Source organism: Physeter macrocephalus, chromosome 21, assembly GCF_002837175.3.
Source record: "Physeter macrocephalus isolate SW-GA chromosome 21, ASM283717v5, whole genome shotgun sequence".
NCBI lineage: Eukaryota > Metazoa > Chordata > Mammalia > Artiodactyla > Physeteridae > Physeter > Physeter macrocephalus.
The window spans coordinates 2,688-24,896 of NC_041234.1; the positions used below are offsets into that span (position 1 = coordinate 2,688).

At 47.0% G+C, this 22,209-nt stretch overlaps 1 protein-coding gene across 1 annotated transcript; it reads left to right on the forward strand.

The window, feature by feature from the left end:
* Positions 1-5,186: 5,186 nt before the first annotated feature.
* LOC102977514 (carbonic anhydrase 5B, mitochondrial-like) lies at positions 5,187-18,985 on the forward strand. Its single transcript, XM_024117740.2, has 4 exons — positions 5,187-5,596; positions 8,478-8,572; positions 8,914-9,100; positions 18,654-18,985. The coding sequence occupies exons 1-4, from the start codon at positions 5,476-5,478 to the stop codon at positions 18,983-18,985; spliced, it is 735 nt and encodes a 244-aa protein (XP_023973508.2). The 5' UTR covers positions 5,187-5,475.
* Positions 18,986-22,209: the final 3,224 nt, after the last annotated feature.

Sequence of the window (22,209 nt, forward strand, 5' to 3'; positions counted from 1 at the left end):
CCCGTTGCGGAGCACAGGCTCCGGACGCGCAGGCTCAGCGGCCACGGCTCACGGGCCCAGCCGCTCCGCGGCATGTGGGATCTTCCCATACCGGGGCGCGAACCCGGTTCCCCTGCATCGGCAGGTGGACGCGCAACCACTGCGCCACCAGGGAAGCCCTAGCTTTTAAATTTTGAAGCTGATTGTTCTGTTTCATTGTCACAAACAGGTATTTTGTAAACCTATACAACCTTGAACACCGTGAGCTTTCATTTTTTTATCTGTAAACATCTTAACCACTATTACAGGTCTCTCTCAATGATCACCTCCTTCGAGAACTCTTTCTTGTCTTTTGTTTTTGTTATAGATTTTTAGCTGTTACTAGTTGTTGTGGACTTGTCTAATCTACTAACTTTTTATTCTCTCTTTGTCCTGTGTTCCCATAGCATTTTGTTCACATTTGTACATGGATCTATTGCCAACATGATTTGCTTTTGGGTCCTACAAATTTTAAGCTCCTGGAGGGCAGGGACTATATTTGGTTCCATTTGCATTTCTCATGGCCCATGAATATTTGGTAATTTAATAAAACTGAATTGACTTCTTTGAATCATAAATGGGCAGTTTAAGGAGCTCAAGACTGTGGAAATGAAGTATCACGGGGTACACTGCAATTTTTTGGACATTCCCAGCCAGAGAAAAACAACTCCCAGTATCTTTGATAAACAAGGAACTCTGGGCTTTGGAAAATTTCTGTCTCCACTCCCGTACCTCATGCCCTTTTTAAGATGAGAAAAAAATCTAAAGCTACGATATTCGAAGGCTCATCAAATTTTGTAGGTTAATCAACAACTGTAACCATTATGAACCTTGCCTTTTTTTCACACAGGGTAACAGTTTTCTAGTTCAGAGAAAGTTAATCACTAATGTTTGGAAATAAAGATTAATTCAGACAAAGTGAGTGTAATTCTGCCAACTTTATATTCCTAAGGTAGCAATTTAAAGGACGGTTTCATAAACAGGATGCATATGTGCCTGTCTGAGTGTCTCATCTGCAATGAAGACCAATACATTAAAATAAGTCCTATGTAGAATGTAAATTGCTGCAGCTACTATGGAAAACAGTACGCAGGTTCCTTAAAAAACTAAAAATAGAGCTACCATAGGATCCAGCAATCCTACTCCTGGGCATATATCCGGAAAAGATGAAAACTCTAATTTGAAAAGATACGTGCACCCCAATGTTCACAGCAGCACTATTTACAATAGCCAAGACATGGAAGCAACCCAAGCGCCCATGAACAGACGACAGGCTTAAGAAGATGTGGTATAGATACACAATGGAATATTAGTGATAAAAAAGAATGAAATATTGCCGTGTGCAGCAATGTGGACGGACCTAGAAAATATCATACGAAGTGAAGCAAGGCAGACAGAGGAAGACAAATGTTATATGATATCACTTATATGTGGAATCTAAAAAATAATACAAATGAATCTTTATACAAAACAAAGACTCACAGACATAGAAAAGAAACTTATGGTTACCAAAGGGGAAAAGTGGGGGATAAATTAGGAGTATGTGATTAACAGATACACGCCACTATACATAAAATGGATAAGCAACAAGGATTTACTGTATACCACAGGGAACTATATCCAATATTTTATAATAAACTATAATGGAAAATAATCTGAAAAAATATATGTAACTGAATCACTTTGCTGTACACCTGAAACTAACACAACATTGTAAACCAACTATACGTCAATGAAAATTTAAAAAAATTTTTTTAATAAAAATTAAAAAAAAATAAGTCCCATGTAGTAAAAACAAGACTTTACTGACATTTCTTCCTGAATGTTTAACTCTTTCCAACTTTGCTTGGGTGTTGCATTAAGAGTTTTCTCGGGACTTTCCTGGTGGCGCAGTCGTTAAGAATCCGCCTGCCAATGTAGGGGACACAGGTTCGAGCCCTGGTCTGGAAAGGTCCCACATGCCGCAAAGCAACTAAGCCCGTGCACCACAACTACTGAGCCTGCGCTCTAGAGCCTGCGAGCCACAACTACTGAGCCTGCGTGCCACAACTACTGAAGCCCATGTGCCTAGAGCCCGTGCTCCGCAACAAGAGAAGCCACCGCAATGAGAAGCCCGCACACCACAACGAAGAGTAGCCCCAGCTCACCGCAACCAGAGAAAGCCCGTGCCCAGCAATGAAAACCCAACGCAGCCAAAATAAATAATTTTTTTTTTTAAAAAAAAAGAGTCTTCTCACAGTTTTGACAAGTCATGATATCCTTTCTAGGCTAAAGATGATTGTAACCATGCTCTATGGAGTAGTAGTTTCCATTCTTAATCTTATATCTGGCTGCCAGTTACTGTCACCCAGTCACATTTAGCCCTGCCAATAGGTACCGCCTTTACCAACCTCTACAAAGAGGTAGAGGGGCCATGTATCTTTCAGGTCAGATGCTCTCATTTTCATAACAGAATTTTAAGCTACCCTCATTCTGCTTGATATACAAAGCATATGAAGTAATCAACACATCAAAGTTTCTGCCCTTAAGTTTTGGCCAGTGACGGTGACCTTGATCTTTCTACTGTCTGAATTCATCAAAAACTTACAGTATGAAATGTTGCTTTTGAAGACCGCCTAAAAGACGTGCATGCAAGACCTCTATTACTACAAATCAGAGATGCCAGATAGGTTGCTGCAACCACTCATCCATCCTGGACCCACAAAAGACATTGTTAATCTATTACAGAATATTTTCCTTCGGAACCTGGACTCAGCCACAAAACTTCCCAATGCAGTTATTCAGTCAGTCGACATGTGAGCTAAAACTTACTTGCCATCGTGGGGAATGATGATCTAAACGCTGCCCTGCCTAAGCCATACCACTGAGGGCCTGTGATCTCAAATAAACAGGAAAGTTTGGGTGGTTCATAAAATTGATTTAATTGTGCTTCGCGACTGTGGCAACAGTTTACATTGAGGGGATCTGTATGAAACTCTTTATGACACTTACACTTTATGACACTTGTTTCCTACTTAGTTCATAGCATCATTACGATGAGAAGTCAGGATTTCCGTTGGGACTAAAAATCAAGAAAAACTGTGCTTCTCAAAAACAAACAAATGAACATGCAGGGCATTATGCTAAGTGAAATAAGCCAGACAGAGAAAACAAATACCATAGGCTCTCACTTATATGTGGAATCTAAAAAACACACATACAAACAAAAAACAAAAAACCGAACTCGGGCTTCCCTGGTGGCGCAGCGGTTGAGAGTCCGCCTGCCGAGGCAGGGGATACGGGTTCGTGCCCCGGTCCGGGAGGATCCCACATGCCGCGGAGCGGCTGGGCCCGTGAGCTGTGGCCACTGAGCCTGCGCGTCCGGAGCCTGTGCTCTGCAACGGGAGAGGCCACAACAGTGAGAGGCCGGCGTACCACAAAAAAACAAACAAAAAAACCCTAACTCACAGATACAGAGAACAGACTGGTGGTTGCCAGAGGCAGGGGGTGGGGGTGGGTAAAGTGGGTGAAAGTGGCGAAAAGCTATTGATACAATAAATAAGCCATGGGGATGCAATGTACAGAAAGGTCACTACAGTTAATAATGCTGTGTTGTATATTTGAAAGTTGCAAAGAGAGTAAACCTTTAAAGGTCTCATCACAAGAAAAAAAATTTGTAACTATGTGTGGATGTTAATTAGACTTATTGTGGTGATCATTTCACAATTATATAAATATTGAATCATTATGTGTACCCATGAAACCAATAAAATGTAACATGTCAATTATACCTCAATTTAAAAAAAAAAGAGACCAGCACTTACCAAGTCCTTTTCCACCTATAACCGAACCCCTTACCACAGCTTCCCTAACTTTCTCATCAATTCTTGTCCCATCCAAACCCAAGCTGGGGAACTTCAGCCTATAAGCTCCTTGAAGTCTGTCTTGTCACTGGAACATAGTACTCCATAAATATGACTTCAATGAATGAATAACTGAATGGCTAATGGAAAGTGCCCTTCCCCTAGAAGTGCCCACTCAGAGGTTTCTGGACAGGAAAAAAATAAATAAATAAAGCTGGTAATAACCTCTTCATTTATTTCCTGTGGACCCAGAATGGTAAATGGAGAGAGTAAAGAAAATTAATCTCAAAGTAGGGGGCCAGAAGCAGAAATCTAAGTGTGGTGTTGTCTCCACAGCTCCTAGACAGCAGGAGGGCACTAGGTACCTAAAAAAGTCGTCTGAAGGAGACATCCATCAGGAAGTAGAGGAGTGTGCTTACTCCATGCAGCCGGCTAGCATTTAAAGTCGGCTGGGAAGCTGGTAGGAACACAGTTCCAGTTGGTCCTCAGTTACGTTTCCTATCCGGTTTCTGCTCTTGGAGTTGTGGTGTTTGGAACTGGGAGAAATATGAAGAAAATCCATTTTTAGGCGAGAAGCAGAGATCCGCAGGCTCGTCTCACCCTATACGCGCCACTAACATCTAGCTCCGAGACCTGGGCGACTTTCTCCTGAAATTCGTGAGCCCCGCCCGCTTCTCTGCGGCTTCCCAGGACCAGGCTCGGCCAGCAGAGGGAGAGCAGGAGGAATGGACCCGGCCAGAGTCCAACCAGAAGGGGATGGCCTGGGAACCCAGGGAGTGGCCAGGACGGAATGCAGGGAAATGCGCATGCGCGGAGTTAGCGTGATCAATGGGGACCTCACGGTCGTACAGCGCGGCATGGGAGGAGCGCCGGAATTGGCCAGGACACAGGGGAGTGGAATATAGAGGGGATGGAATGTAATCCGGGCTTAAAGGGCGGGGTCTGGACACCGTGGGAAGGAGCGTCAGCGACGGCCACTTCGGGAGGGGCGTGGCCTAGGCGTAGCACAGCGGCTTGACCTGAAAATGTGGGACTCAATCGGTGCGTAGCCGCTCGTAAAGGCAAGACAGGCTTGGTCAAGACTGCGGGAGAGGTGGGCAGAGAGCAGAGGAATTACCAGAGTGGAAAGCAGAGAAATGGGCACAAGAGAGTGGCGTGCGGTCAGCGAAACGAGCGTGGTCCAGAGGATAAGAGGAACGTGAAAGGACTCCGGTCAGGGGCGTGGACGCCGATGAAGAGGCGGGGCCACGGAGTAGCGTATGGGACGCAAGTGACGTAACAGAAAGGCGGGCCCTGGTGTAGGCGCAGTGTAAGGACTTACCGTGAACGTGGGCGCGGCATGTCCGTGGGGGAGCGGCTTTACAGTCCTAAGGTGTGCAACAGATGGTCCGGCTCCAAGGAGGGGTGGGCCCACGGCGAGGCCAGGGGTGGGACCCAGTTAGCGCGCAGGCGCGTGACCGCGGCCGGAGGCGTAGTCAGGACAGAGAGCAGGTGCAGAGCTGGGTGGAGAAGAGGTTCGGGCTCCGACATGGGGAGCGTGGCCAGGGCGGGACTTCAAGCTTCGTCGGGACGTGAGCCGGGCGCGCGGGGACGTGACGGGACGTGAATAAGCGAAATGAAGTGTCCCGGCGTGAGGGGCGTGGCTAGGCACAAGGGGGCGTGGCCAAGGTGGCCGCGCGCACGAGCCTCTCATCCCGGTAGCGAACAGAGTGGTTCCCGCTCTGGGAAACGTTCGGGTAGGAGTCCGGCGGCGTTGTGGAGCGTGGGCAGCAGGGGAGCGTGGGCTAGCAGAGAGAACAGGGATCCTCTCATACACACGATCACGCGCTGCAGCGGGCCCCGGAGCCGGGACAGCTGTTGGCCCCGCTAGGATGGCCACGGCCCCGGCGGGGCTTCTCTGTACGCTGGGGGTAGGAGGCAGGGAGTCGCTCCATCTCTACTCTAATCCTGTTCCTCCGCTCTGAGGGTCACCAGAAAACTACACCCCCTTACGGTTTTGTGCATTTAAAGGTAGAACAGCTGTCCCAGAGAGTCTGGGAAGTATGGGGGTTGCAGTTTCAGAAACCGAGGCCCAGCAAACTGGATTCACTCATATCTGCGTTGTTGATTTTCTTCCTGACTATACCAAGGGCTACGGACGGATTCACAACCACCCCCAGGGCAGGGGATCAGCAGCGGTATCATGTGGACAAATCTGAGTCTTCTCTACTCCTCAATTCTTTCTTCTATCCTTTTTCTTTTGTGCCCCGTCCTGGAGCTAGAGGGGAAGAACCTACCAAATACAGACGCTGTTGGTGGCTGTAATTCTTTGTGGCGTGAGTTGAAAGCTACTGCTCAGAGGATGCTGGAAAGTCGTTGTTATTAGTGTAATTCCCCCTTGTTTATTTTTGCTGAGAAAGCTGGAGAAATAGGGGGAGATAATGAAGATGGGTACACCGTATGTTGAGTCGAGTTCATTCTCTGTCAACCACTGAAAAACCACATTGCTTTCTGCTTCCCCTTTTTCCTTTGCTGACAGTCTGGTCATCTCCACTCTGCTGCTTAAACGTCTTGCTGGAATATGGGGAGAAGTTGGAAATCTCTGGTGAAAGAAGCTTGTCCACACGCTACCCATAAGCTGCCCCTGCACATCCCTCAGAACGGTCTCTGTTCTCAGCCTGCACTGAAGTCCACAGTGAACCAATGTTCCCCAGCCCCATGCCCCCACTCTCCCTTCTGGGTCCTGATAAAGAGCTACACTGTTCTTGAGTATTTTGGAAATGAAAACCTTTCAACTTTCTAGGGCTTTCCTACTTCACTCAGAAATTCTAAACTCAGTACCGGGTCTGAAATGTACCTAAAGGCTAAAAGCAGCAAGGGCACCATTTCTGTGCCTGTGCAGGCCTGCCCTGTTGTCCCTGGAGCCAGGCAAAAGGCTGCCACCACTCGTAGTTGGAATACAATGAGTTCCTTTTGACTGAATATGAATATTGAAGAAATCTGACGGAAAGAGGGAAATGCATTTCATATCATTCCACTGGAGCAATTAGTGCGCTGGAGCAACTGCAGCGCACTAAGCAACTATAGAAATGTAACCTTTGGCAACCCTGTATTGGGATCATAGAGAAGAAGTGGGTGAGAGGAGGAAGCTGAACTTTCTCAGTCAAGATAAGGAAACATAACTTCTCATTTAAATTTCAGAGAACTGCAAAAACGCTGTCTTCCCTTCTAAATCAGAAGGCAAGAAAGTGAAGGGTCCATCTGATAAGAATCAAGGGATTTTTTTTCAACACAACTGTAACCTTTAGTAGGTTTTTGTGCTTTGTTTTTTGTTCTTTTGGTGTTTTGCGTAAGTACGAATGGCTTAACCAGGCAGAGTTGAAGAGCCAAGGCATTTAATAAATACACAATCTACAAGTGATTCTAAAAGGCTGTTAGAATCTGTTCATTCACACATTTCTGTCTGCAAAACAGCAGATAAGGACGGTGTAAGTCAAATCCAAGAGCCTATATAATCAGTGATAGCAAAGGGCATGTAGCACAGAACGCTTACCTTCCCTAGGGCCCGTCCAGCTCACGGTCACACGCTTGCTGTGCCTGTACAACAAAATATAACTTATTGAGAAAATGTATTCTACATTTATACGTTTCAGGGTTCACCTGGGGCCTGTTTAATAGTGAGTATTAGTTTATTTTTAATGCTAAATTTTGCAGTTTATAGTCTAGGTGCAAATTCATAAACGTTCTTCTGATAAGCATCTTTCTTTCTGAAGCATATACCTGGACATTAATAATCTCACGTGTTGTTACACGTATTGTAGCCTAGCATTAGCTAAATGAAGTTTCATTCTATTAGGATTTCCCTGGAACCCTCCTTGCCCCTGACCTTCCATGCTCCATTCCTTCCCTGGTTGCCTTTGACCATTCCTTCTCCATCTCTTGGCCTCCTTAATCACTCCATTTTGTTGGTCTCTATACACCTGTTACCCCTGGGGGGAGGGGATTTTCCTTCTCTCTCTAGCCTCACAACCTCTCCTGACCACCAGAGCTGCACTGCCAACTCTCCCTAGACCTTTCCTCTCGCCTGCCCCCTTGGCACCTCAAACCCAATAGAATTAGTAGTAAGAGTGCCATGTTTCCCTCCCCGCCAGCTCCTGTGCCGGGTTCTGTTTCTTTGTTCAGGGGTTCATCCTCGTTCTACCATGAGGTAGAATATTCCACCATATTCCCTCACTTGAATTATTGGAATTTCATTTCAAACTCCACGTGCCGATATCTGAGCTGCTGATTTCCCACCCAAAACCTTTTCCGTACACAGTCTTCCCATCTCAGCTCGTGGCAAGTCCATCCTTGCAGTTGTTTAGGCCAAGCATCTGCCAGTCATGTCTGACTGCTTTCTTTCACATCGTACGGGCTGTATCCCCAAGATACATCCAGTACCCAGCCACTTCTCACCACGCCCACTGCGACATCCTTAGTTCCAGCCCCTGGATTATCCTGAATGGGCTCCCTGCTTCTTTCTTCCATCCTGGTCAGTTTCCAGTAGGGCACCGTGAATGAGCTTTTAAAAATGTAAATCAGAGTATGTCCCTCCTCTACTCCGAAAACTCCATTGTGTTCCCATTTCTCTTAGAACAGTGGTTCCCAGTCAGAGGCGATTCCCGTTCTCCAAGGGACATCTGCAGCGCCTGGAGACATTTTTGCGTGTCACAAACGGAAGGAAGGTGCCACAGGTATCTAGTGGGTAGGGACCAAGGGTGCCGCTAAACTTGCTACAGTGCAAAGACTAGTCCTTTACAACAGAGTTATCTGGTCAAAATGTCAACAGTGCCGAAGCTGAGAGACCCTGCGTTAGAGAAAGAGCCTTTACAATGGCCTACATGTCTCCTTGATATGGCATCCGCTACCTCTGGACCTCATCTCCGACCACCCTCTGCCTGGTTCACTCCACTCCTGGTGTATTTACCTCCCCCTCCCCCATACTAATAGTCTGAATGATGTTTTCCACATGATCGGCCACCTCTGTTGTTTGCGACTTTTCCTCCTCTGTCCTCCTTTTGCTCTGGGTTATTAGGTTCCTGCAAGTTACTTGGGAGCTGATCAAGACTTCAGCCTAAAGATGGTGATGCTGAGTCGCCTGAGGGTCATTCTTCAAGCCTCTCCATGCAAGGCACAGTGGAGAAGGTTCCAGATTCCGAGGTCCATGCTAGCCAGGCCCTGCAGCCTCTACACCTGCACTTACAAAACCCGGAACCGAGCCTGTGAGTACATGGCTGCCTGGAGAGAGCAGAAGCCTGGTTGCTTCCTAGCAGTCACGTGTGCTGAGTGGCCGCAGCTCTGATGTCAGTGGCATTCCAGACTGGGATTAGATGCCTTGAGAACTGTGAGGATAACCCATTATTTCTCTATTTGCTCAAATATGGAAAGCCTTTTTCTCCCCTAGCTTTATTGAGATATAACTGACCTAAGTCTAAGGTGTACATCATGATGATTTGATACACGTGCATACTGTGAAATGATTACCACAGTACCGTGTGGAAAGGCGATTTCTTCACCAGTTTTAACTTGTTAAAATGATGTCATGCAGAAATAGGTCAAAGAAGTCCCAAGTTTCAAATACTTTGAACCTGTTCTTTATTGTTTTTTGTTAGCAATTGCCTTTTTACTAAACTTGATCCACGGACTGCGAATTATTTCTGTGAGTCTGAACATTCTGGGATTTGCATATTCATGTTTGCAAGCAGCTCAGTAGCTTCATACTCTGGAATATTCCGTCCCTCGTTACAAATTGCAGAAGAGTTGCTTCTAGCTGACCAGCTCGCCAGTGTGTGCTCCGCTATGAACCCAGCAGATCAAGTGAGGCAGCGGATGGTCCTCCCTGACACCACGGCGCTACCGCCACGGGCGTGGGTGGTCCTGTGCTGTCGGGGTGGCCTGTGCACAGCAGATGCTGCGTGGCATCCCTAAGTGTCCCCTGGGGGGCCAAGTAACCCTGGTACAGAGCCCCTGAGATGATCGGAGAGGATAATGTGTGTGTTGGTGGAGACATGAGTTTAAAGAAATGGTTAAGCATATCTGCTAAATAGTTATATATTTTCCACCATTCACAGTGAATCCACACAGAGTTTTCCAGCGTTGGTTTGCTTCCAGATTCCAGCTTTCTCAACTTTTCCTCCTTGGGTTTACTCTCTTTGAGCCTATTTTGCACATTAAAAAAGGAATGTATTAGTAACGCTAATCTAGCTACATCTATTGCCTTGAAACTGCTTCATAAATATATGTTTAACTGTAAGTTTATTTTGTTTCCTCCGATGTTGACTGTGTTCTCATTAAACTGAACTGGTCTGAGTCATAATAAATTTCTGGTTGCTGGGTGTGGCTTCCCACCGTCAGGCCCACATCCTACCCGGACTGGCTTATTCTCAACGCTGGCACTTTGCGGTCTAAGGCTTAAAATGGAAACAAGTAGTCATATTTATCTAGGTACTAAATTTTGTGTGAGTGTGCGGGCTTTCCTTATTTTCTTGTTTGTTTACATTTACAGAAAGTATTTGTTTTTATTTACAGAAAGATGGAAGTAAATCCAATATGCTCGTGTCTTTAGGATAGTTTGCTCCTTTTAGTGCTGACAGAACCCAGAAAGTATTGGCTTAGGGAGGTAGGGGCTTCTCTTGATTAATTTCCCACATCAGATGAAATGTTCTTGTTTGTAACTTACTAGAAGAAACAGGTCACAGTCACCGTTTGATTTTGTTTTTCGAATATTACTCTGTCCCTCCTTGTTTCCCCCAGGAGAATATTTGGTCTTGGCTGCCCTGGGCCACTGAGCATGTCCTATTTATATATCCTGGTCCCTCATCTGTTTAGTGGTAAAGACGATACTCATTGATTCTGGAAGCTCAGAACCCCAGCGGAAGGCCCAATACACTTGTGACCCAGAGTGACGCAAGACCACTGAGGGTTAGTTAACGTGGCAAGTCCTTAGCTAGCGCCTGCCACACAGTGAGAGCTCGGCCTTGGCAGCTCCCTCTAGTACCACAGTCGTTCATCATCACCGCCTTCATCACCGTCATATGCTCAGCACCTCCCTCAGATGTCCGACCACCTTTAGGAGCCGGGTGCAGAGTAGGGAGTGACTGGAGGAGGAGGCTGTGGCGAAGTCAGAAGCAGCATTTCCCTGGGGCCTGTGCCCCGTGCTCTGCCTTCACTCCGCACCATCCCTCTCCCCGAGTAATCACTGGTGTCAACTCAAACTGCTGTTTGCTGTGATCTCAAGTGGCACACAGTAAATGTTGACAGTCCTAACCCTGCAGACTGGTAACATGATAAAATAAAGATAAAAGCCTGCATCTATCACCCACGATGAAAATAAAATCAATTTCATTCCTTGTATCATCTAGTGAAATTTAGCCTAAATTTGTGTCACATAAAAAGGACTTGGGGCTTCCGGGCGGCGGGGACGGAGGTGGGCTTGGCGGGTCGCGCGGCCTCGGGGCTGGAGCTCGGGTCCCCGCCCGCCCCAGAGCCAACGCCGCCGCCGCCGGCCGAGCCCCGCGCCGCGCGCCTCCGTCCTGGGTCGCGGTGGTCGGAGGTGCGCCCGGGTCCGCGGGGCCGGCGGGCGCGGAGGTCGTTTGTGTTTGGGGGGGCGGGGGTGGGGCGAGGTTCCGGCGCCTCCGCGGAGCACCTCGGGTCTGGGGCCGGGGGCGCCGCGGCTTGCTATGCTCTCCGCACTCTCCCGGCTCTGCAGCCTCGAGAACACGGCTAGGCAGCAGCAGTTTATTGGGGGGTTTGCCTGCTGGGAACCAGGGGCCTGCTGGGGTCTCAGTTCTCGGCTGGCCCCGGAACACGAGGTTGCCGGGCGCGTGACGGCAGCAGGTAGGAGTGAGCCGCTGGTGCGGTGACGAGCAGGGAAGGAAGGACACTGGCCGTCGGCCTGTGAACCTAGTCAAGAACGACCTGCCCACACAACCCAGACCAAGGTGCGTGGGCCCAGCTCGGTCCTGGGCGGCTGGTCAGTGGAACAGACCTGCAGGTGTGGCTCTTGTCACTCTAGGACTGGCTTCGGGACAGATCCTGCTGATGAGCCCAGGGCACCGCCCTCAGTTCTCCAGGAGAGTGAGCCGGAGTGGAGCCAGGCGGGTGTGCGCGACTCAGCACGGCCGCCCTGCACGTCCAGTCTGCCGGCAAGGGCAGTGGGGAGCCAGGGCAAGTCAGGGCCTTGCGAATGTCCTCCGATGAAAAACAACCTGCAGGCTTAAAGAATAACTTTTGTGTGGAACGTTGGTGTGCTGAAAAGCAGTTCTGTGTGCTTTTCCCCCTTGGTGTCGGATCAGCAGTGCTGAGGCAGCAGGCGTGATACAGAAGTGTGAGCAGAGACCGTCTGGAATCCCCGAACTCCAGGGAAACTAGAGGTGACAGCCAGCCTAGTGAAGAGGACAGGAGGCGGGGGCGGGGGCGGCAGCCCAGCAGGCGCCCCTCGTCTCAGGGCCCTAATCCTGGCTCCAGCCGGCTGATCAGGGGAGCTGCAAGGTCTTCTGGACGAGCAGAGCCCACAGTCCTGAGCTTTTCTTCGCTGTGTTTGGGTCATCTCCCCGCATCCAAGGGGAGAAATCTAGATGAGGTTTAAGAATTAGTGCTTTAAGAATGTGGATCTCATACTTGAAACCTCGGAACACGTGTCTTCAGCACAAGGTGTTAAAGTCAACGGAAGGATTCAACGCCTTTTCAAGGAGCGTGTCTCCACGTGCGCAGAACTAGAGAATAAATGGGTCTTGAATTAAAAAAAAAAGATTTAGGCATGAGATCTTAGATCATAGGGAAATAAGTTTAATAATATTAATTTTTAATTTAATGAAATATAAAGAATGTCATCTAGAATGGAAATGGTACAGATTTGTTATTATTCTATTGATTCTTAACGTTCATCATCTCCCTAGTTTTAGAAGTAAGAGGAACATTTACTTTTAGGACAAACCTCAATAGAATAGCACTGTATAAAATGTAGCTACTAGCCCCATGTGTGTATTCACATGTAAATATAAATGTATTCAAATTGTATGGCCACCTGTGGCTAGCACTTACTATATTGGAAATTTCCATCATCAGAGAAACTTCTCTTTGACAGGACAAGTCTATATTATAACTGAACTGTGTTAGAAAACTGTTCTATTATTTCTCCAATTAATTGTGAAGAACACTAATAAAGCCTGGAGAACAATAGTATTCAAAAGCTTGTTTTGCAACGTCTTCACAGAGAATTCCGTTAATCCCCAGATAATATAGGCTGGGATACCCAGACTGTGTTGTCTTCCATTAATTTTCAAATAATCTTGAGAAACAGTGGACCTATTAAGAGCCCTTTGGAATTACAGTAACGGCCTCAGGGGTATCTGCAGCTACAGTGAACTAACAAAGAGCCCTGAACTGACCACCAGGAAACGCGGGCCTTAGGCTCCCGCACTGGCAACTGCATGTGATGCTGTGGTTACCTGGGCTCAGCGTGAAAGTGCCTTTTACAACCCTGATGCTCTAACAAGGCAATCTGTGATTCTGTGACCATCCCCAACAAAGTCACATGGAGGGTCCCTGTGTATCCCATCACTGCGATAAGCCCTAGGCCTGCTAGGATGGTGTTCAATTTGACGAGGAAATAGCCCATCTCAAGAAAAAGGACAGTACAGGGCAAGGCACCGGAGAAAAAGCTAGTGACGGTATAGAGCAATAATGTCCAAAAGATACATAATGTGAGCCACATAGACACTTCTAAATTTTCTAACAGTCACACTAAGAAGGGGATAAAGAAACAGGTGAAATTAAGTTTAGTTATATACTTTAACTCACTATATCCAAAATATTATCACTGTGACATGTAATCAGTATAAAAATTATTAGTGAGGTCGTTTACAGGATTTTGTCCTAAGTCTTCAAAGCCCAGTGGGGTATCCTACAGTTTCAGCACATCTCACTGACTGACCAAGGGGAGTAGCCTTGCTAGGTTCTGGAATAGCGTGGCAGGACCAGAGCTTGGGAAGAATGAGGAGAAATAAAATTAGATGGGCGAGGTGGGTTCCTACTGGGAAAACCTCGGTGCTTGGATGCAGAAGTTTGGACTTCACATAGTCTTTAACATGGGAACAACATGATGAAGGTGGTAAGTTAGGAAAACTGATGGATGGCCAAACACAGTAGAGGGGAGTAAGCGAGGAGGAAAAGTAAGCCAGAGGACCTTTCCCTGAGGAAAAGTCTGTGGTACAGGGGCCTGAATGAGGCTGGTGGTCATGGGCTGGACAAAGAGATAAACCTCAAAGATCCTTAAGGAGAAAACAATGTGGCGCTCAGTAGAGTAAAACGAAGTAAAGATAAAACGGGAATGACCCCTTCCCAGTAATGCTCTTTATCTTATACATTCAATCCACAAGCACGGACTGAAAGCCAGCTCAGTTCTTCATGGGGCTTGCAGAGCCGTGAGGGTGCAGATAACTAAGCATATATGCATATAATTATCATCATACCCATGTAATAAATGTTTTGAAGGAAAAGATCAGAATGCCATGATTAATAAAAAATTAGAGGGCATCGCATAAGAGGATAGAGAGGTATGGAGGTGACACTTTTGCTGAAGAGGTGACAATGAAGCCAAGAAGAGGAGCCAGCCCTGAGCTGAATGAGGGGAAATTGATTTCTGAGGAGGAGCAGGAACTGAGGGGCTAAGACAGGAATGATCCTGAAAGACGGACACCCCTGAGGCCGGAGCTGAAGGTGGTATAAGCACAAAGTAAATCAAAGACAGGACCAGTCATGTAAACAAGAACTAAAGCTGAGCACATCCTCACTATGGAATCTAAAAGGATTGTGTTGCTCTCAGTGTGACATTAGTGACATCTTCCTAACGACAGTGTGACGTCGTGCCCTTAAACCATGGTTGACAGAATCACTCTCTCTGTTTATTTCATTCTCCCCACACGAGAAGAAGCTGGAAACGCAGGCTCCGTTAGTCAGAACACGTAATCACCTTCCGACTTTGAGGGGAAGTCTGAGTAACCACCAAGAAATCATTTTAATCTGTATTTTGTTAAAATGGAGGAAGAGGAAGGGAGGAGAGAAGAAAAATGTGCATTTATCTTTAGCAAAACGAGCCCTGGGCAAAAGCTGGCTTCACGAAGGGGACAGTGACCAAGGGCTCCCTGGTGGGGGGATGGTCTGGGTTCCTAAAGGAGGAGGTGGGTGGGGGAAAGAAAACCTGGAAGGTGAACTTGTGAACCGAGGGGCATAAAAATTGACAGGAGGGCTTCCCTGGTGGCGCAGCGGTTGAGAGTCCGCCTGCCGGTGCAGGGGACACGGGTTCGTGCCCCGGTCCGGGAGGATCCCACGTGCCGCGGAGCGGCTGGGCCCGCGAGCCGTGGCCGCTGAGCCTGCGCGTCCGGAGCCTGTGCTCCGCAACGGGAGAGGCCGCAACAGTGAGAGGCCCGCGTACCGCACAAAATAAAATAAATGAAATAAAATAAAATAAAATTGACAGGAGCGTTATGACCATAAAAGAGCAGCTGAAGGAACAGGCCCAGTGTCCTTGGGCTGGTGTTTGTGTGGGTGAGAGGGTAGACTCTAGGCCATTTCCTGACTGAAGTGGGGGACGATTTGGGTGAAAGAGGGCATCGTCTTAGGGATCTGCTCCTTATTCCCTTCTCCCCTAGTCTCCTTAGACCCGAGACCCGCACGAGCTGGTTTTGAAGGGTGTGAATGCTCAAAGCCTCAGCCTCAGTCTGAGCATCTCAGAGCGGACAATGCTGTCAGGTGTCTTTGTGCCGGCGGGCAGCTTTAGGACTGAATCGTGGCTGTTCTCGGGGTTTCTGGAAGTTTGAGAATATCAAATTAAAAATTAATCAGTATGGCTGATTCATTTTGTTGTGCAGTGGAGGCCAACACAACATTGTAAAGCAACCATACGCCAAGAAAAATTAATTTAAAAAATTTTTAAAAATTAATCAAATACAGCTCTTTATCCCAATAATAGCATTTGGATGATCAATACTCAAAGGGCATATATCCAGTAGGGCGCTACAAGGCACCAAAAAAAGGGAGGGAGGTATGGCTCCTCCCTGCAAGGAATGTGCATTCTAATCTGATAACAATATGACTATTGTACCAATTCATATGCATTTTTCATTTTAGCTTTCTGAAACAGAAAGTCCTCCTTCTCTAAAGTCAGTTCTTGTTGTTCAGAAGTTATGTTACACTAAGGGAGAAAACCCAAAACGTTGGGTTCAGACCTCTCTAGAGATGAGATTACCGCATTACATGGAAAAATTGAGCGGGGAAAAAAAAACAAAGGGAATGCCCTGAGTTTGCCTATTGCTTTTTGCTCTAGACCAGGATTTCTCAACCTCGGCATTAATGAAGAATCACTCTCTCTGTTTATTTCATTCTCCCCACACGAGAAGAAGCTGGAAACGCAGGCTCCGTTAGTCAGAACACGTAATCACCTTCCGACTTTGAGGGGAAGTCTGAGTAACCACCAAGAAATCATTTTAATCTGTATTTTGTTAAAATGGAGGAAGAGGAAGGGAGGAGAGAAGAAAAATGTGCATTTATCTTTAGCAAAACGAGCCCTGGGCAAAAGCTGGCTTCACGAAGGGGACAGTGACCAAGGGCTCCCTGGTGGGGGGATGGTCTGGGTTCCTAAAGGAGGAGGTGGGTGGGGGAAAGAAAACCTGGAAGGTGAACTTGTGAACCGAGGGGCATAAAAATTGACAGGAGGGCTTCCCTGGTGGCGCAGCGGTTGAGAGTCCGCCTGCCGGTGCAGGGGACACGGGTTCGTGCCCCGGTCCGGGAGGATCCCACGTGCCGCGGAGCGGCTGGGCCCGCGAGCCGTGGCCGCTGAGCCTGCGCGTCCGGAGCCTGTGCTCCGCAACGGGAGAGGCCGCAACAGTGAGAGGCCCGCGTACCGCACAAAATAAAATAAATGAAATAAAATAAAATAAAATTGACAGGAGCGTTATGACCATAAAAGAGCAGCTGAAGGAACAGGCCCAGTGTCCTTGGGCTGGTGTTTGTGTGGGTGAGAGGGTAGACTCTAGGCCATTTCCTGACTGAAGTGGGGGACGATTTGGGTGAAAGAGGGCATCGTCTTAGGGATCTGCTCCTTATTCCCTTCTCCCCTAGTCTCCTTAGACCCGAGACCCGCACGAGCTGGTTTTGAAGGGTGTGAATGCTCAAAGCCTCAGCCTCAGTCTGAGCATCTCAGAGCGGACAATGCTGTCAGGTGTCTTTGTGCCGGCGGGCAGCTTTAGGACTGAATCGTGGCTGTTCTCGGGGTTTCTGGAAGTTTGAGAATATCAAATTAAAAATTAATCAGTATGGCTGATTCATTTTGTTGTGCAGTGGAGGCCAACACAACATTGTAAAGCAACCATACGCCAAGAAAAATTAATTTAAAAAATTTTTAAAAATTAATCAAATACAGCTTTTTATCCCAATAATAGCATTTGGATGATCAATACTCAAAGGGCATATATCCAGTAGGGCGCTACAAGGCACCAAAAAAAGGGAGGGAGGTATGGCTCCTCCCTGCAAGGAATGTGCATTCTAATCTGATAACAATATGACTATTGTACCAATTCATATGCATTTTTCATTTTAGCTTTCTGAAACAGAAAGTCCTCCTTCTCTAAAGTCAGTTCTTGTTGTTCAGAAGTTATGTTACACTAAGGGAGAAAACCCAAAACGTTGGGTTCAGACCTCTCTAGAGATGAGATTACCGCATTACATGGAAAAATTGAGCGGGAAAAAAAAACAAAGGGAATGCCCTGAGTTTGCCTATTGCTTTTTGCTCTAGACCAGGATTTCTCAACCTCGGCATTAATGATATTTGGGGCCACGTAATTCTTGCCCGTGAAAGCCCAGCCTATATACGTAGGAAGTTGAGCTGCATCCCCGGCCTCTACCCACTAGATGTCAGTAGCACCCTCCTCCGGTTTTGACCACCGAGAGCGTCTCCAGACATTGCCAAATGTCCCCCGGGGTCAGAATCGCTCCCTCCTTTGAGAACCACTGGTCCAGAAACTGCCTTGGAGCGCTCTGTGTCTATGCTGCTGGGGCACTTGTACCAAAAAACCCAAGGTTAAGATCCTGCTTTGGGCAGCTCTCTCAGGAAGAGAACCGTCTCCTCTGCAAGAGGAAACCAGAGGCAGGCTTGTTTTCTATGACAAGTGGAGTGCCAGTGAGCCTGCCGTGCACAGGGGGGTCTGACTGGGCAGCAGCTGCCTCGTCACTTTCTCAAATCTCAGACTCATTCTCAGTGGTGGGGGGAGGTGCAGAGGGTCGTCGGTGATGATTTACCTTGATTCACATTTTGTCCAGCTCTCCTGTTGGCCTTGGTTCTGCCCATCCGTGCTGATTCTAAAGGCAGAGAGCTGGACCACCCGAATTATACATGTGGGTTCTACCCATCATGTGTGGATAGCTCTTTCTTTGTTATAAGAAGTTTCCTGAGATTTATCAGGGACTTGCCACAAAGACCTGGCGCTCGACTCTTTGGGAGGAAGATCACCGTCAGTGACGTCATCAGCACCCGTGTGGGACAGAGTGTGCGTGTACACCTGAACATACAGTGTCACAGCTATTCATGTGACGGGACTCCAGGGACCTCAGCAATGCTAACATTCTACCCAGGCTTTGCAGGACGGCTGCCTAATCCTCACGGCTGGCTCACATAAGAGGTGAACCCAGCATACACGCTTACATGGGACCATATCGTCCCCCCAGTGGGAGTCCAGCTAGTGTCACCTCGAGGACAGCCCCCGATGTGCTTTCTCCTAGTGCACCCTCTCTGGGAGAGCGTGGACCTGGTCCCGGCGGGTGAGCGCCAGTCGCCCATCAACATCCGGTGGAGGGACAGTGTCTACGATCCTGGCTTAAAACCGCTCACCATCTCTTACGACCCGACCACCTGCCTCTGCGCCTGGAATAACGGGTACTCTTTCCTCGTGGAATTTGAAGACTCTGCAGATAACTCAGGTGAGAGCCAGACCTGTCTGTGGTCTCATCTGGAGTTAAAGGGACAGTTTCATGTCAGCACAGGCCACGTCGCGAGGCCTCCACGGGAGCGGGGACCTCTTTTGTTAGCAGTGGCACGGGACTCACCGGACTGACTTCTGTTTTTCATTGTGTGATACACATAACATGGAATTTACTCTCTTAGCCTCTTCTTAAGTATATGGTTCAGAAGTATGAACTACATTCACACTGTTGTGCAACTGTCACCACCATCCATCCTCAGAACTCTGTACCCATTAAATAATAACTCCTTATTTCTCCCCGCCCTCCAGCCCCTGGCAATGAACACTTTCCTTTTGTTTCTATGAATTTGACTTTTGGGTGCCTCATTTAAGTGGAATCATACACTATTTGTCTTTTTATGACTGGATGATTTCACTGAGCATAATGTTTCCAGGTTCATCCATATTGTAACATGTGTCAGAATTTCCTTCTTTTTTAAGGCAGAATAATATTCCATTGTATGTACAGTTAATCCGTAGACAACACAGAGGTCAGGGGCACCAACCCTTCACAAAGTTGAGAATCTGAGTATACCTTATAGCCAGCCCTCCATATCTGCAGTTTCTCCATATTCTCGGATTCATCCAGCTGGGGATCATGTAGTACTGGAATATTTACTTTAGGAAAAAAAATCCACGTATTAGTGGACCTGCACAGTTCAAACCCGTGTTGTTCAAGGGTCAGCTGTATATACCGCATTTTGTTTATCCCTTCATCTGTTCATGGACACTCGAGTTGCAGCTGCCTTTTGGCTATCGTGAATAATGCTGCTGTGAACATGGGTGTACAAATATCTTTTCAAGATGCTGTTTTCGGGCCTCCCTAGTGGCGCAGTGGTTGAGAGTCCGCCTGCCGATGCAGCGGACACGGGTTCGTGCCCCGGTCCGGGAGGATCCCACGTGCCGCGGAGCGGCTGGGCCCGTGAGCCATGGCCGCTGGGCCTGCGCGTCCGGAGCCTGTGCTCCGCAGCGGGAGAGGCCACAACAGTGAGAGGCCCGCGTAACGCCAAAAAAAAAAAAAAAAAGAAGAAGAAGAAAAGATGCTGTTTTCAATTCTTTTGGGTATATACCCAGAAGTGGGATTGCTGGATCCTCCTTGGACTTTTTTGAGTGTGTGAAAAATGTCTCTTTTCATTTTTATGCACATTTCCATCTACTAGTATAAACAGTATTTTCTGTTAATACATATATCTCTGTGTATAGATTCTATAACAGATGCAGAAGATAGGGCATGAAGTTAAAACTTTGCTAGAAATTTATTCTCTGTGTGTGTTGAATATGTGGTAATGTTCCTCTGCTTGCTGACTTTACAAATAACTTTTATATTAAATAGCAATACTATTTAGTCAGATTTTAAATGATAAAACTGCAATACAGTTGAGCCTTGAGCAACACAGGTTTGAACTGTTTAGGTCTATTTACACGTGGGTTTTTAAAAAATAAATACACACTACAGTGCTACACCATCCGCTGTTGCTTGAATCTACAGATGCGTAACCGAGGATAAGGAGAGGCAACTGTAAAGTTAAATATGCCGATTTTCCACTGCGAGGTGGTTGGCACCCCTAGCCCCTGCGTTGTTCAAGGGTCAACTGTACAGGGCAAAAGGCTAGTCAGGCAAGAAAAAGGCCTTTTATGTTCGTGGTCACCCAATAACATGTATGTATTTTGTCATTCATTTTATTTATTTATTCATTCAACATTTACTAAGCGCCAACCATGTGCCAGACATTGCATTGAGTGCTAGAATAACAACTCGATTCTTGACCTCCCAGAGTTCAAAGTCTAGTGACAGAAGCACACAATAAATTAAAATTATAAAGCAAGTGTGATTTGAAAAAGGGTTTCTAAAAGTGCTGTGGGACCACAGAGGAGGGTGTGATGTAGACTGCTCAGAGGAGTCTACGATGATTTCACTAGGGAGGGGACATTTGTGTTGGGTATTGAAAGATGAAAAGGAGTTTGCCAAGAGAATTAGAAGGGCATTCCAGACTGAAGGAGAACCATGTGCAGAAGCAGACGTTCAGAAAGTGGCCAAAACCCAGAGTGGCCAGAATGAGGATGTGTGTTGTGGGAAGAAGCAGGAAGAATGGTGATCGTTGAAGGTTAAGAGGGTAGGTGGAGGGCTTCCCTGGTGGCGCAGTGGTTAAGAATCCGCCTGCCAGTGCAGGGGACACGGGTTCGAGCCCTGGTCCGGGAAGATCCCACACGCCGCGGAGCAACTAAGCCCGTGCGCCACAACTACTGAGCCTGCGCTCTAGAGCCGGTGACCCACAACTACTGAGCCCGTGTGCCACAACTACTGAAGCCCACGCGCCTAGAGCCTGTGCTCCGCAACAAGAGAAGCCACCGCAATGAGAAGCCCGCGCACCGCAATGAAGAGTAGCCCCCCCTCGCCTCAACTTGAGGAAGCCCGCGCGCAGCAACGAAGACCCAACACAGCAAAAAAATAAATAAATAAATAAAGTAAAATTTTTAAATATATATATATTTTTAAAAAGAGGGTAGGTGGAAGGCAGGCTTATGAGACACGGGTTATTTTTAAACAGAGTGGCATAGCATGATATCATCTAAATAATTGGTCAATTGCTCTATTTTTTGACATTGACCCAGGCACCCGTGCAGGACAGCTTAATCCACATGGGAGACGGCGGGAGCCTAAATGAAGGATGTGGCAGTCGAAAGAGAGAAAGCAAGTTTTAACAAGCATTTTAAAAATAAAAGCAACAGGACTTGGAGACGAGAAGGCTTCAAGTGAGGAGAAGGCAAAGTAACCATGACCTTGAGGTGTCTCACTTGGGAGGCTCTGGGGATGGCAATGCCAGAAGGTTCATGAATGATGGACAAGGAATAATTTGTAGGGAAGTATAGGGAGCATATAAGGAAATAAAATTTCTTCTTACAACTTTTCCCCTAATTTAATTTTAAATGTTACATTAAAAATAGAAAGAAACACATTTTAAGTGGTTATCCCTCAAAAAAGAAATGTGTCTGCAACTCCTGTCTAATTCCCCATAAGGAGAATCTATTTCTCTCAAGATAAGCATCTTCTCTCCTTTTGATGCAAATGGATTTTGGATTTTAGTATTTCCTGCAAATCAAGATGAGAGTGAACAAATGTTGATCCCTCACTGAAATGTTACTCACTTTGCTACATAATTAAAAAAATGTTTCTCCCCAGATAAATCCCTTTATTCCAAAGTAATATTAATCCCCATGGAATTAATTGCTGCTCCTGCATAAGTTTCTTCCTGTTCTTTATTTCTATCTCATTTTGTATCAGAGTGTCATGTTTTTCCCAGTGGCTTTATTTTAGG